At 31.2% G+C, this 15,751-nt stretch overlaps 1 protein-coding gene across 5 annotated transcripts in view; it reads left to right on the top strand.

Moving 5' to 3' along the window:
- Positions 1–8,219, top strand: part of LOC140441359 (TBC1 domain family member 1-like) — a 515,776-nt gene extending 507,557 nt beyond the window's left edge. For all 5 annotated transcript variants that reach the window (XM_072532029.1, XM_072532030.1, XM_072532033.1 and 2 more), the window contains 2 exons: positions 740–992; positions 6,641–8,219. In XM_072532029.1, coding sequence (XP_072388130.1) covers positions 740–992; positions 6,641–7,761 — 1,374 coding nt within the window. In that variant the 3' untranslated portion in view covers positions 7,762–8,219. The remainder of the gene's footprint in view (positions 1–739; positions 993–6,640) is intronic.
- Positions 8,220–15,751: the final 7,532 nt, after the last annotated feature.

The raw sequence follows: 15,751 nt of genomic DNA, 5'->3' as shown, positions 1-15,751 counted from the left end.
TGGGCTACATGTCCTGGCGGTTTTGCTTGATTAAGATGGTAATACCGTTTTCACGATTTTTTTTTTGTTGATATTTTGTAATTACAAGTTATATCTACTTCTTTATGTCCCATTTTTACAGATCGTCCCGAATGTTTTGCATAACATCCTTCTTTTAAAAATCTGTACAGATGATCTGATTTTGATTATGGTTCATGTCTCTGATTCATATGTAGGAATATATAATATACACTTGTACGAGTTTTTTGAGCTGACGTTTGTTAGCTAAGTACTTTAATATACCATGACAACACCTTGCACCTGCAATTATAATCCACCTTTTATTTCCCCTAATGTTTCCAATAATTATTGGTCAACCACTGTCCGTAGCTATATGATCTCTTTAACCGCTTCGAAATTGTTTGTTATTAACAGTAAGCTCTTCATCAACATTTACAGCTCTCGTGTTTGTGTTAGTCAGCATACATTTAGATTTATTTTTATTTTGATTTATGTGTAGGTAATCCCATTTGCTCTACTGCTGCTCCTTGGTCTGTTAGAATTTCCGTGGTTCTCGCCCTGCCTCTTGTTATAATGTCCACGTCGTCAGCATAAGCATAAAATTAGACTAATCTATTAAATATAGTTCCCTGAAATTATACCCTGTAACTTTAGTTAGGGACGGCATAAGTTTCGATACATTTTATATAAAAAAAATCATTGCCACTATGATACATTTATTTCCAAAATATTTTTTCAGATGGAAGAGAGTAAAGCTTTTTTACTACTAAAACATCTTATGTTCCGCAGAGGAATGCGCACTCAGTACCTTCCGGATATGGCGAGCTTACAAATTAAGCTGTATCAATTATCTAGATTATTACATGACCAGCTTCACGATGTTTACGTTCATTTTGACCTTCATGAAGTAACACCAACTTTGTATGCAGCTCCATGGTTGCTGACGGTTTTTTCCTCACAGTTTCCATTGGGATTCGTTACAAGAGTATTTGGTAAGTGTCACTATATGTCGTAAAATATCAGCTTCTTTTTTTTTGTAATTACCATTAATTTAGTTCTTCTAAAATATACTATTTCCAGTTCATTTTAATATAGTTCTGTCATCTAAAACTATGTACGAAATATAGTTTTAGCAACAACCTGTGAATGTTTTTGTATAGCGCCAAAGTAGAGTATCAAATTATTCAAATTCCAATCATAAACGCTAGAAGCTGAGCTTCTGTATAAGTCGCTCTGAGGAGACACTCAGGTCAGGAAGGATATATGCCGTGATTGTAAAAAGCGCAGTAAAGAAATATGTAGATTTTATTTTTTTCGCCAAATAAGAAATCCCATCAAGTAAAAGATATCAAAGAGAGGTATCCTGACTTCTTGTTACCTCATATATATATATATATATATATATATATATATATATATATATATATATATATATATATACATATATATATATAAAGGACGATAAAAAATAAATATACGTAGACGGATGAGTTTGGATTGTTTCTGGGTCTACTCGTCATCAGGGAGACTTGTAAAAAGACTCATCTTACGTCGCCAATAAGGCGACAATAAAAAACAGAAAGAACCCTGAATTTACTATACCAGTTTACCAGTTAACTAACGAGAATGTTAAAAACAAAAATGGAGAACTGATAATAAACTTCTGCACGAATAACAAACTTTGAATATTTTTTGACCACAAAGACCAACACAAATATACATTCAATAACACCCGTGGACAAAGATCTATGATAGATTATGTTATAACCAACATATACAGGGTGGTCCTTAAGTAATTGTACAAAAAAACACCGTAGACTCTATACTTTAAAATATTACGATTTAAGCCAAACTGCTTTAATAAAATGTTGATATTAAGAAAGATACAGGGTGTTAAAGTGGAAATTTAAAATTTTCACTATAACTTTTATGCATCAAAATTCATATCTGGCTACTATTGAACATCATAAATTATAATTTGATGCATGCTTTAATGTAGCTGATAAAGGGGGCCACATATGCCACATATGTGGCATACATTTGCTCTTAACTTTTTTGCACTTTAAGTTACCTGTGTTTGTGATATAAAATATTAAAGATACATTATTTTAACAAAAAAAAGATATACTTGTTAATAACTTAAAAACTGAACAGTTTTCGAGATAATCGCATTTTACAAATCAACTGCATAATTCAGATTTAATGCAATTACTACAAGCAACGAAAGAAAATTAGACAAAAACATCAATACCTTTGAATTTTGGTATAAAATGCCTTTAATAAAGTTAATAGTTAACGAAATATTAAATAAAATAAATATATTAGCAGGATAGAATAGTAGGATTTGACAAAATAATAGAATAATTGGATTTTACATCAAACATTTTACATTTTGTATTAAATTAAAGTCATAATCAAAATATTTTATTTATAAACCAAATTAAGAAATAGTTAAACTAAATAACATTAAACTTTTTGTCAAAGTAAGTGTTCGATATGTCCACCATTTTCTTTAATTCATTTGTGAATACATTCCATAAAAGATCGTCTAATATCAAGTAGCATCATTGGTTCTAAAGAAACTGCTGTAGTATTTATAATAAGTATTTATAAGTATAATAATAGTATGCAGTAACAATAACAATAGTTAGTAACAATAAAGTATTCTTTTTGGGATTTTTATGCATTAAGTAATTATATTAATATCTCACCACATGACCCAAGGAATATGACTACCACGAACAATCCAACATTCAGGAAAGTTGTATTTAAGTATGTGCTCACTGCCCCCTATCTATAATGTGGTGGTGTACCATCTTGCATAAACCACATATTTCGCTTTAAATTTGATATCAATTCTTCCAATAAATCAAATAAAATCATTTTATAAAAAATGTAAATAAATCTCACCATTCAAATTACAAGGTAATTCGCATGTCCGTAAAAAATAATTACCAATTGTTCCAAACCATACGTTTATTTAAAATTCATGTTTAAAATGCATATCGTATGGTTTTGTACCATTTGTAATTATTTTTTATGGACATGCGAATTACCTTGTAATTTGAATGGTGAGATTTATTTACATTTTTTATAAAATGATTTTATTGATTGGTACACAACCACATTATAGAGAAAATTGCAGTGAGAACATAATTAAATACAACTTCCCTAAACGTTGGATTGTTCGTGGTAGTCATATTCCTTCGTCATGTGGTGAGATATTAATATAATTATTTAATTCATAAAATTCCCAAACGAATACTTTATTATTATAATATTATGTTTATTATCTATTATACTTATAATACTTATTATAAATACTGCAGCAGTTTCTTTAGAACCAATGATGCTATTTAATATGAGACGATTTTTTATGGAATGTATTGACAAATGAATTAAAGAAAATGGTGGACATATCGAACACTTACTTTGACAAAAAGTTTAATGTTATTAAGTTTAACTATTTCCTAATTTGGTTTATTAATAAAATATTTTGATTATGGCTTTAATACAAAACGTAAAATGTTTGTTGTAAAATCCAATTATTCTGTTATTTTGTCAAATCCTACTATTCTATCCTGCTAATATATTTATTTTATTTAATATTTCGTTAACTAATAACTTTAATGAAGGCATTTTATACCAAAATTCAGAAGTATTGATGTTTTTGTCTAATTTTCTTTCGTTGCCTGGAGTAATTGCGTTAAATCTGAATTATGTAGTTGATTTCTAAAATGCGAATATCTCGAAAACTGTTAAGTTTTAAAGTTATTAACAAGTATACCTTTTTTTTGGTAAAATAATGTATCTTTAACATTTTTTATCACAGATACCGGTAACTTAAAAAGCAAAAAAGTTAAGTGCAAATGTATGCCACATATGTGGCATATGTGGTGCCCTCTATTAGCTACATTAAAGTATTCATCAGATTATAATTAATGATGGTCAATAGTACTTAGTTATGAATTTTTATACATAAATGTTTACAAACATGAAAGTTATAGTGAAAATTAAAATTTTTAATTTCCACTTTAACACCCTGTATCTTTCTTAATATCAACATTTTATTAAAGCAACTTGACTTAAATACCAATATTTAAAGTGTAGAATCTATAGTTTCTTTTTGTACAATTACTTAAGGACCACCCTGTATATACATCCATCAATAATAATAGACGTAAGATGGCTCAACTCAGCAGATGTAAGTAGCGACCATAGCCTAGTATTATGTAAAATAAGAATCATCATGAATACTTCACACCTAATAGAAAGGCTCCAACACAAACAAAAATCAGAGTCAAAGAACTGAATACGAAATCTACGGAATACTTATACAGAAAAATAATATCAGAGAAGAATGCTGGGAATAAAATATTAGAAAACGATAACATCAAGGAGAACTGGTAAAAACTCAGGAATAACATAATTAACGGAGCATCAGAATCACTTGAAGAAAGGAAAGTAACAAACACTAACAAATTAAAAAGAAAACCCCATAGTTTAGAGAGGAAGACAAGATACAACGTGAAGAAAAAAATAAAGCCTTTTTACAATACAAAACAAACAAACTTAACAGGCATTCAACCACTATAATCGAATTACGAATACTTTGGTTAGACAAATAAAAAGGGAACGCTGGCAGAGCTTCTCAAAACAGATGGGACACGACAGAAAGAGATATGGAGAATGATCATAGGACAAAGAAAAGAGATGAACGAACTAATAAAAACGAAACACATTGAGATGGCAACATGGGCAGACTACTTTCGATCCCTATTTTCTAAAGGTGACGATAATAAACCACCAACACCAGAGGTAACGGCAAACGAAGAAATACATATTGAATAGGAAAAGGTAAAGGGCGCATTAAGGAAATTAAAAAACAGAAAATCACTAGGAGAGGACAGAATACCGAAAGAACTTCTAAAGTATGGAGGACCAGATCTGACCATACAACTACTAAAACCTTTCCAAAAAATAATTGAACAAAACAGAATTCCTGAAGAATGGAGATCAAGGATTCTAATACCTCTTTTTAAAAAGAGAGACAAATCGAACCCGGAAAATAACAGAAAAATCAATTTATTAAACACAACTCTAAAATTAACAACCAAAGTTATAATAAATAAACTGAATGGAATTATAATACTGGCAGAAGAACAACAAGGTTTTAGGTCAGGAAGATGACGACGTCACCGACGAAATATTAATAATGAGGCAAGTGCAAGAGAAATCAACTTCATTGAAGTTGGCAGTTTGATAAGACAGTGAGGTTCTCTGAGTGCTCTATTGTTCAACCTGATTATGGATTAAATAATAAAAAAAGTAAGAACTAAAAAAGGATACCAAATGGGAGAAAGACAACTTAAAATACAATTACAACAAATACAAAAACAACAACGTATGCTGCACCAATTTAATATAACCGCCAGAAAATTAAACATGTTAATTTCTTCAAAAAAAGACAAAATCATGGTTGTAACAGTAAATTTACCAAGGTCAGATAATAGAACAAGTGATGGAGTTTAAATATCTAGGCATCATTTTATCTAGCTACAGAAAGCTTGAAAGAGCTTTCCTTCTTTACCTTCCTTTACAACCTTCCTTCACCTGGAAACAGTAATAAAATACTGCTTTCTATTTTCATGTGCCAGTTTTGGTCCAACCCGAGTATTTCATTTCCTCTGTACCACCCGGAAGGCGCCCGATGGTGAATCTAACAATCACACACGTGCAATTCAATACTACAAAATAATACCGAGAATGGTACATAATGACAGCCCCGTTAACAAAAATTATGCCCCTAAATAATATTAATATCAAGATTGTATATTTCCAAAAATTTATGTTCTAAACTGCTATATAAAGTCATACTTACCTACCTACTATTATACTAATCCACACCATAAAAATATGAAAAAAGTAACTAATAGGCAGTTACATAAAGAAACACAGTTCTGTGAGGACAATGAATAAAAACTAATTCCCAGTGAGTTTGGAAAATATGTGAAAGGTATACATGAAAAAGTATGTAACAAAGCCGTGTTGTTTTTATCTATTCAAATCAGTGTGAGCTTGGGGAAAAATAGTGTACCAACCGTATATCCAGGGAACCAATTAAGTATCTAGAAGTCGTTTTTTTTGTTAAAAAATAAGCAGGGGCACTGAAAACCCACATCTCACTATATCAAGCAGTTTATACATACGCGTTTTTTCTTATGGACAGGCATGAAAAATTTGATGTATTTAACATTATCAAACTCACTACAAATGATACATAAACGTTAAATACGACTGCAATTCAAAGAAAGCTAATTGTTGCTTGCCCTCTATAACGGTTATTCGTTTGGTATAAAAATAATTTATAAACTATTGCATGGACTATTTGAGGTCTGTTAAAACTGAGAACTATATTATTGTGTCATTTATGTACTTACTAAATTTATTCATATTAATATTTAAAATGTCGAATTTCTACTCAGCCAGCTCTTAATTAGGTCTTAGTTAGTTTTAGATTGTTATTAAAATGTTGAAGATAATTCAATGTAGATCTTTCTGATATAGATTAAAACAAATAATTAGGAACACGTGAAAAATGTATCAATGTTTTAATTGATATTATCTTTTTATTTTTCAGATCTTATATTTCTGGAAGGACCTGAAGTCATTTTTCGTGTAGCGCTGGCTCTTTTAATCTTCCACAAAGAAAAATTACTTCTATGTGATAGTTTTGAAGAGATCATGAATTACCTTAAAGAACAGCTTCCTAATATAGATAAAATTACTTTAGATAAAATTATGAAAGAAGTATATGCTACTTCGTTTACCAAACAACTAAATGAGTATAAAGTAGAGTATCAAGTTTTGCAAGAGGAGCTGAATTTGGTCCAACCACAGGTTGAAGCATTTCATAAATTAGAAGCTCATAGCAAGATTTTAACTGAACAAAATAAAGCACTAATGCAACAACTGGAGTTGAGTCTGTCTAATGTTCAAAGATTGGAGAAAACTAGGGTTCTACAACAGTCACAAATAAACAAATTGGAAATGCAGAACAGAGCTCTGGATGTAACTATAGGCTCTTTAGGAAATTTTGTTCAATCTTTAATTGAACAAAAATTAGACCTTGAAATTCCTGATGATGTACAAAGAATATTATCACAACTATCATTTACAGAACGAATAAAACATGAAGTAAAACCCCATCAAAACAATCTTTTAAGAATGTTTCAGAGATCTCCAGAAAAAATAATGACCAAATCACAAAGTATGGGTATAATTAACTTACCAACACATGTTAATAGCAAGTCAGACCAAGCTAGATCGAGAACTAATAGTCTAAGTAAAAGAAATGAAGCTAATCCCAATCTGACAACCACCCCTAGTAATTCAACTGAAAGGATATCAAAATTCTTTTCAGGTTCTCATCACCATATACTCCAACAGAAACTAAACGCTCAAAATAATATGTTAGGTAATACTAAAATAGATATAACAGTTCAAGAGTTCAAAAACGAAGGTGCTCATGAAAATAATTCTGTTCATTTTCCATTTGTCAACAATAACATCTCTCCTACAAGCTCGGAAGACAGTGGTGTGGTATCTCCAGCTAGTAACCCTTTAAGTCCTAAATCCATAGAATCACACCCCTTAAGCAACTGTGATGTTTCTTTTATGTTTAACGGTACTAGGGAACTAAAAACTATAAAGAACATAAATAATCTTAGACAAATTAGCCCTAACGTTATAAATAAATGATTCAGAAAATATTTTATGTTTATATTAACTATAAGAAATCTACTTACTATTAGAAATATAGTACTTTATATCCTATTAGAAATAAGTGATATCAAGATATAGCTTAGGAATATTTAGAGTGATTTTTGTATTGTTCAGGAAGTGTTGTATTGATATTTAAACATAATACTCAGTTAAATTTTATAATAGACAGGGTATACTAATAGTTCAATAATAACTGTTTTGTATAGAGATAATTTCTAAAGCAGAGTAAATTAATAACCAGATTTCTTATAACTTTTTATGTAAAATTAGTGAATAAAAAATATTAACATTTATTATTGTTTTATAAAATATTCAGGATTCAAGTATATAAAAATTAAACAAAAACCAAATGTTATAGGCATTTAACCAGTTGTATATGTATAAGATTGTATGGTTCAATAAAATACTTCACGTCGTAGACAACAATTTATTAATCACCATTGTTTTATATTCACTACTAATTTTGTTACCACAGTCATGATTTTTAATGAAGCCCTCACAAACCTAGACATGGGAATCCGAGTGAACGGTGAATACATCAATAATATCCTCTACGCCGATGATGCTGTGTTACTAGCAACCAGCCTAAAAGATCTGCAGGCCTTACTAGACCGAGTGCGAACTGTGAGCGTAACATACGGACTGAACCTCAATATTAAGAAAACTAAATTTATGGTTGTCAGCCGTACAAATTTAGATCCCGGGGCACTAATGGCAGGTAGCGAAGAGATCCAGAGAGTCGACAGATTCACTTACCTCGGAACTACCATCAACGTACACTGGGACTACGCTCAAGAGATTAGATCCAGAATTGAAATGGCACGGTCTACATTTATTAAGTTGAGATCTTTGCTGTGCTGCAGTAATCTCAGTTTGGGATACCAAGATGCGGATAGTGAGGTGCTACGTTCTTCCAGTTTTACTATATGGAGTTGAAGCCTGGACACTGACGCAAGCCACTGAAAAACGAATCGAAGCCTTCGAGATGTGGATATACAGAAGGATACAAAAATGGCTTATGTGGACCATGTCACCAACGTTGAGGTCTTACAGCGCACGACAAAAGAAAAAGAAGTGCTTAATTTCATTAAACAACGTAAGCTTGAGTACCTCGGCCACGTGATGCGGAACGAAGAAAAATATCGAATTCTTCAACTCGTTATGCAGGGTAAAGTATTTGGCAGAAGAGGACCGGGACGCCGTCGTATCTCGTGGTTGAAAAATCTCCGACAATGGTTTGGGATGACCTCAGCGGAGCTGTTTCGCAGAGCAGTCAACAAAACCATGATAGCCTTGATGATCGCCAACATCCGGACCGGATAAGGCACTGAAGAAGAAGAAGTCATTACCATAATTCTGAAGCTATTTTCTTGTGGTATTTTAAAGTAATTACTATTTAAATGGGAATGAGCCACAATTAAAGGTTAAATTACGTTTATTGACGTTTCAATTTCCACTTCGGAAATCGTTCTCAAAATACAAACATTAAAAAGTAAATTAAACAAATTTTTGTTTTTCTGTTATTTAGTGAAAAATTCTTCTAATTTACTTAATTAATTAATTTAATTTTAATTCTTTTTTAATTTAATTTAATTTTAATTTAGAAGAATTTTTCAGTAAATAACAGAAAAACAAAAATTTGTTTAATTTACTAATGTTTGTATTTTGAGAACGATTTCCGAAGTGAAAATTGAAACGTCAATAAACGTAATTTAACCTTTAATTGTGGCTTATTCCCATTTAAATAGTAATTACGTTACCATAATATTGTTACAGTTCTTTGAAATCAACTTTATTGAACACTAACTTGTTTACAATAATTTTACCGACTATAAACTTTATAACTCAAAATACAAGTCCTAAACTGTCACAAAAATCTGTTGATATATATATTTTATATATATATATATATATATATATATATATATATATATATATATATATATATATATATATATATATATAGGTATATAATATACCTATATATATGTATATATATAGGTATATATATATATATATATATATATATATATATATATATATATATATATATATTTATTTACGGTAACAATTGACTTCCCACATGTAAAGTTGTAGGTTCAATTGGCTTCCGCTGGTCAATTGGCATCCGGTATTCGGATGCCAATTGACCTCTTCAAAATAATATCAGAAACGCATAGTGGATGATATTATAAGGCTCTTTACGTGATATGAACCCGGAATCCAATTGGACCGTTTTTTGATTCGTAAATAAATCGTAGTTCGAGGCAAAAAATAAGCAGCGCCACCATCGATTTGTGTATATTGAGTTGAAGCGATATTCATGTCGTTACAGCTTAGCGGTTCAATTGGCATCTACAGGATGTGATACGATTTTGGAAGCCAGTTAGTCACTTAGATTGTCTTAGATTCCAGGTTTATAAAGGTTCGAGTAACATCTGGTCGATTCGCGTTTGAGTTTAATTCTTAGAATGGATATTTTTTGTTTAGTTTTTGGATTTACAATATATTATTGGTTTTATCTTACTTTCTTGTTATCTGCAGTCTTTTATTCTTTTTGAAAGGTTTTATAACCTTATTTCTCAGCGCCATGTGTATAATTTTTTGAAGCACATTGCTAAAACGTTGTGTATTAAAAAGCATTTAATGTTAGGGGTTGTAAATGCATTAAAAATGTTGTGAATTTTGAAAATGTGGTTTGGCGCTGTGTTAATAAGATTCTTTCGTTAAGATGCTTAGTTTTTATCTATCTCTGGTTATGCTTTGTCTTTTTTTCTGTGAAAATATTAACTAATATTATAAATGTGAGTGTAAGGTGTTTGTCGGCTTGTTTTTTTTCGCATTCCCTGTTTAACTTTTTAACCGATCATATTGATTATTTTTGCAATTTTGACAGGGACACAAATAAGCACAGATGATACATTTTATTAAAAAAAGTTGTATTTTCAAGGGATACTTCTCGGCAGAAGACGCCATCACAATCGAATCGAGGATAAAAGCTAGTATTTTATATGTAAATGAGAATGCAATCCACTCTTAACTGATCAACATTTAATATGTCATCACAGGTGTTCCGTGTGCAATGCTGCTAGGTCACCTATGTGATCAGTTAAGAGTGGATTGCATTCTCATTTACATTTGAGATTCAGAGGACCTTGTCCCCTTAAGCAGAACGGACAACTTTCCAATGGAGAAGCCAAGCGTCACTGATGAGGTCTGGCGGACCGAAACTGCTGTTTGGCGTTTCACACTTGATGGGTTGTGTTGATCTGCGACCATTGGATCAATAGTATAATTCAATGCCAGTAGGTGTATTACCCCTCGGAGTAGTGGTTTTTGTTGATCCAAACATAATTGGTTGGGTTTCGGTGACCTAAACCGATCAGCAAAGGGCTCTTGTTGTTCCAAGTTGTACATGGGTGACCTGGCAGCATTGCACACGGAACACCGGTGATGACATATTAAATGTTGATCAGTTAAGAATGGATTGCATTCTCATTTACATTTGAGATTCAGAGGACCTTGTCCCCTTAAGCAGAACGGACAACTTTCCAATGGAGAAGCCAAGCGTCACTGATGAGGTCTGGCGGACCGCAACAACTGTTTGGCGTTTCACACTTGATGGGTTGTGTTGTGCTGCGACCATTGGATCAATAGTATAATTCAATGCCGGTAGGGGTATTAGCCCTCGGAGTAGTTGTTTCTGTTGATCTAAACATAATTAATTGGGTTTCGGCGGCCTAAACCGATCAGCAAATGGCTCTTGTTGTTCCAAGCTGTACATGGGTGACCTGGCAGCATTGCACACGGAACACCTGTGATGACATATTAAATGTTGATCAGTTAAGAGTGGATTGCATTCTCATTTACATTTGAGATTCAGAGGACCTTGTCCCCTTAAGCAGAACGGACAACTTTCCAATGGAGAAGCCAAGCGTCACTGATAAGGTCTGGCGGACCGAAACAGCTGTTTGGCGTTTCACACTTGATGGGTTGTGTTGTTCTGCGACCATTGGATCAATAGTATAATTCAATGCCGGTAGGGGTATTAGCCCACGGAGTAGTTGTTTCTGTTGATCCAATCATAATTGGTTGGGTTTCGGTGACCTAAACCGATCAGCAAATGGCTCTTGTTGTTCTTAATATATTTAAATGCTGGTGTTATTCTTTTCTTCTGATCTGTCTGGCTATTTTAGTTAATATATTACCTGTATATGACGTGATCGAGCAATATATTGTATTGGGCTTTTTCTCTTGTGGTGGGAAGATTGATTTAAGGGCTTTCTTGAGTAGTTTTTGCTGTAACATTTTGTTTATTATGTGTTCGTTGTATCCAATATTTATTGCTATAAGTTTAATGATATTCAATTCTACTTCGAAGTTATTATTTGACATTGGGATTTCTGTCAATCTGTGGAACATACTATAGTAGGCTGCTAATTTATGTTGTGCAGGATGGGATGAAGTACTGTGTATGGTTGTGTCAGTATGTATAGGTTTATGAAATACAGAGAACTCGTGTTTGTTTTCAATTCTTATAATTTTTAAGTCTAGAAAATTTATTGACTGGTTTTGTTTTATTTCTCTTGTAAATTTAATATTACTATGGATTGAATTAACGTATGATAAGATTTGGCCAAATTCATGAAACATAAAATAATGCAATGTCAAAACATGTAGCATGTTATTAATTATTCATACTTTATATGGAGCTGCAGAGATTACCTTTAGATATTTATTTAAAACATCATGATTCTCAATCTTCTAAAGAGTTTGAGAAAGTCCTAACAGAAACCGAGAAAATTTTAGTTCACTCTTTAAAACGCATAGTAATAAGAGGTAAGAGAGGTAGAGGCGTACCTGTTCTGTTTGACAAATTGACCAAAAGTGGAGTTAACACTTTAATTAAATATAGGAATAATTTTTTTACCTCTTACAACGAATACCTATTTGGCATACCGAATACTATTAACTGCATCAGTGGATATCATGTTCTCAGAAAGCATGCTTCTAAGGTGTTGAATGATGCAAACAAAATCACTACCCTCACGTCAACTCGCCTCAGAAAACACTTAGCAACAATAATACAAATTTTAAAAATGGAAAAGGGTGAACTAGAACAACTAGCAAAATTTATGGGGCGTACCTCAAAAACTCATGATGAGTGGTATCGTCTCCCGTCAGACATTTACCAAACCGCAAAAGTTTCCAAAATATTATTGCTCGCTCAAAACACTAATATTGACCAATATAAAAATCGAAATTTAAATGAGATTGAAGTCGATAACGAGATATTGGAAGACGCAGAAGAAGCTGATAGTGACGAAGAAAATACTAATCAACCTATTCTTCAACAAAATGAAGTAAACATCCCGTCACAAAATAGAATACAGGAGAAAGGTAAACGTATTTTAGTTCCATGGACAAAAGAGGAAAAAGAACTTACGCAAAAATTCTTTGCACGTCATATTAAGAAGAAAATTCCGCCAAAAAAAATGGAAGTTTTAAATTTGGTAGAAAAGTATCCAAATGTTTTTAAAAACAGGAAATGGGACACAATAAAAGTATTTGTACAAAATAAATATAAATCACAATAATTCATTCAAGTGATTACGAGTTTCAATAAAATATTCTATTACAATCCTATAGTTTTAATGTATCCTTCATTACTTTCTTATTGAATTAAACCTAATTTTATTAACGTTTTAAAACGTCGTCATATTAATATTTTCTCTTGGATTTTGTAAATCCAATGAAATGTTGTAGATAGAATTTGAGGTTGGACAAACATTCATTTTTTCTTAGCTGTTCTAGTTTTAAAATAAAGTTTCTAACTAGTCTATGTTTCTAATGGTAATAGTGGGTTTTGTACAATTGCTAACGTATAGGCTTTACCTATTTTACGTTTTTATCGAGGCTATTTTTTTTTAAATAAACCCGGTGTGGTCAATGTTGATTATTTCCATACGACATGTGAGTCCTAAAGTAACGGATAAATTCAATATTTTTGTAACTAAAAATATTTTGACGAAATCCTCGTACAGATCGATTTTTGTTTTTTGTTGTGCATTTTTTCAATATAATCTTTTTATACAGGGCGTGTCGTGTAAGAGTGGCCAATACCAATTTTCTTATTTTAAATACAACACCCTGTATATTATTATATCTTTTGATTTCTAAGAATATTCTAGATAAAATTTATATTCAATCTTCTATTCCTATCTTTAACTGTTTTTGAGTAATCGAGGTTGGAAAAGTGACAATTGCTCACAAAATCTAAACAGTTCGATCTAGAGTAAAATGGTTTTTATATTAAGACAAAAGCTTTTTGTATTTACAAAAAGCTTTTGTCTTTATATTGATTCAGGGTATACAGCCAACTATTGGATTTGGTCCATTTTAATTAGTTTTTATATTACTATCTTAGTTTTTAATATGCTATCTAGTGGTATTAAATAAAAATAAAATACGAAAATTGTCGTGGTCGGCCCTAAATTTCAAAATTTGTCATTTTGAATATAATCCTATCATCTCTGGGTTTGATACCACTAGATAGCATATTAAAAAGTAAGATAATAATGTAAAAACCATTTTACTCTAGGTCGAACTGTTTAGATTTTGTGAGGAAAAATACACGAAATGTCACTTTTCCAACCTCGATTACTTAAAAACGGTTAAAGATAAGAATAGAAGATTAAATATAAATTTTACCTAATATTCTAAGAAATTCAAAAATATAATAATACACAGGGTGTTGTATCTAAAATAAGAAAGTTGGTATTGGCCACTGTTACACGACACGCCCTGTATAAAAAGATTCTATTGAAAAAAATGCACAACAAAAAATAAAAACCGACCTACATGAGGATTTCGTCAAAAGATTTTTAGTTACAAAAATATTGAATTTATCCGTTACCTTAGGACCTCACTGTATATAAATCACAATGGATCATTTTATGTACCATTATAGGTATGTGCCATGTATAGCCTTGATAAAGACTTAAAATAAAGTAAAAACATTGGCAAATTTTAAACATTAACTAGGTTTTAATTGTCCCTAACCCACTATTACCATTAGAAGCTATTAAGTGGACACTACTCCTAAAACTTTGTTTACGTTGTAAGCTATGTATCGCCATTTTAAAAAGAGAGACCAAGAAATTTTGTAAATTATATGTTTGCAACTGTGTTTCTTACAAAAACCTTTTGTATGTATATAACTTCTTTATTATTCACTTCTAATGAAGTTAAGAGATAAAATACTGATTCTGAATTTTGTTTAAAAGAAGTGTACCTTTAAACATTTGATTTTCAACTTCTTCAAAGTTACAGTAATTTCAACATCTTTTCAATTCTTGAGTACTTCAATTCCCAAGAGATTTCAGTAATTTTATTTTATTTTTTTCTACGTAGGGCAAACACAACCATGAGATATAATCGAGACTCCATATATTTCAAACTAGGTTGATTTTGATAAAATTGGTTTTTGTTAGGTACAGATAATAATTACCTATGTAGTGCCTTCATAACAGGTAATTCTTATTTTTATGTTACAGCCTTAAAATAAAACATACATTATGTCGAATAAATTTTGATATATTATTTATTAACAAACGGTTAAAGAAAAACAAATATGTGTTAAAATACGACTCTTTTTTAATTATTGCTTTTCATAGTATATGGACATAATATTTTATCTCTTTTTAATGTAAAAGAATCTGGTTCGTTTTGATTGTGCATCTATTATTATATAATACCACATCAAACCAGATTCAGTGACGTACGAGAAGTATGGGCAGAGGAAAGAAAAATACACACAGTTGTAAGAAGTCAGATACCAAAAAATAAAGGAGAAAGTTATGTGCACTTTGCGTTCGGCAATAATGTGCCTGTTGTCTTAAACATCTTCACTTGCAAAAATTTTCACAGTGAGTGTTATCAAATGGTCGTATACTCTTATAAGTAC

This window comes from Diabrotica undecimpunctata, chromosome 5 (assembly GCF_040954645.1).
Source record: "Diabrotica undecimpunctata isolate CICGRU chromosome 5, icDiaUnde3, whole genome shotgun sequence".
Classification (NCBI taxonomy): domain Eukaryota; kingdom Metazoa; phylum Arthropoda; class Insecta; order Coleoptera; family Chrysomelidae; genus Diabrotica; species Diabrotica undecimpunctata.
This window is presented reverse-complemented; position numbering and strand designations above follow the sequence as displayed.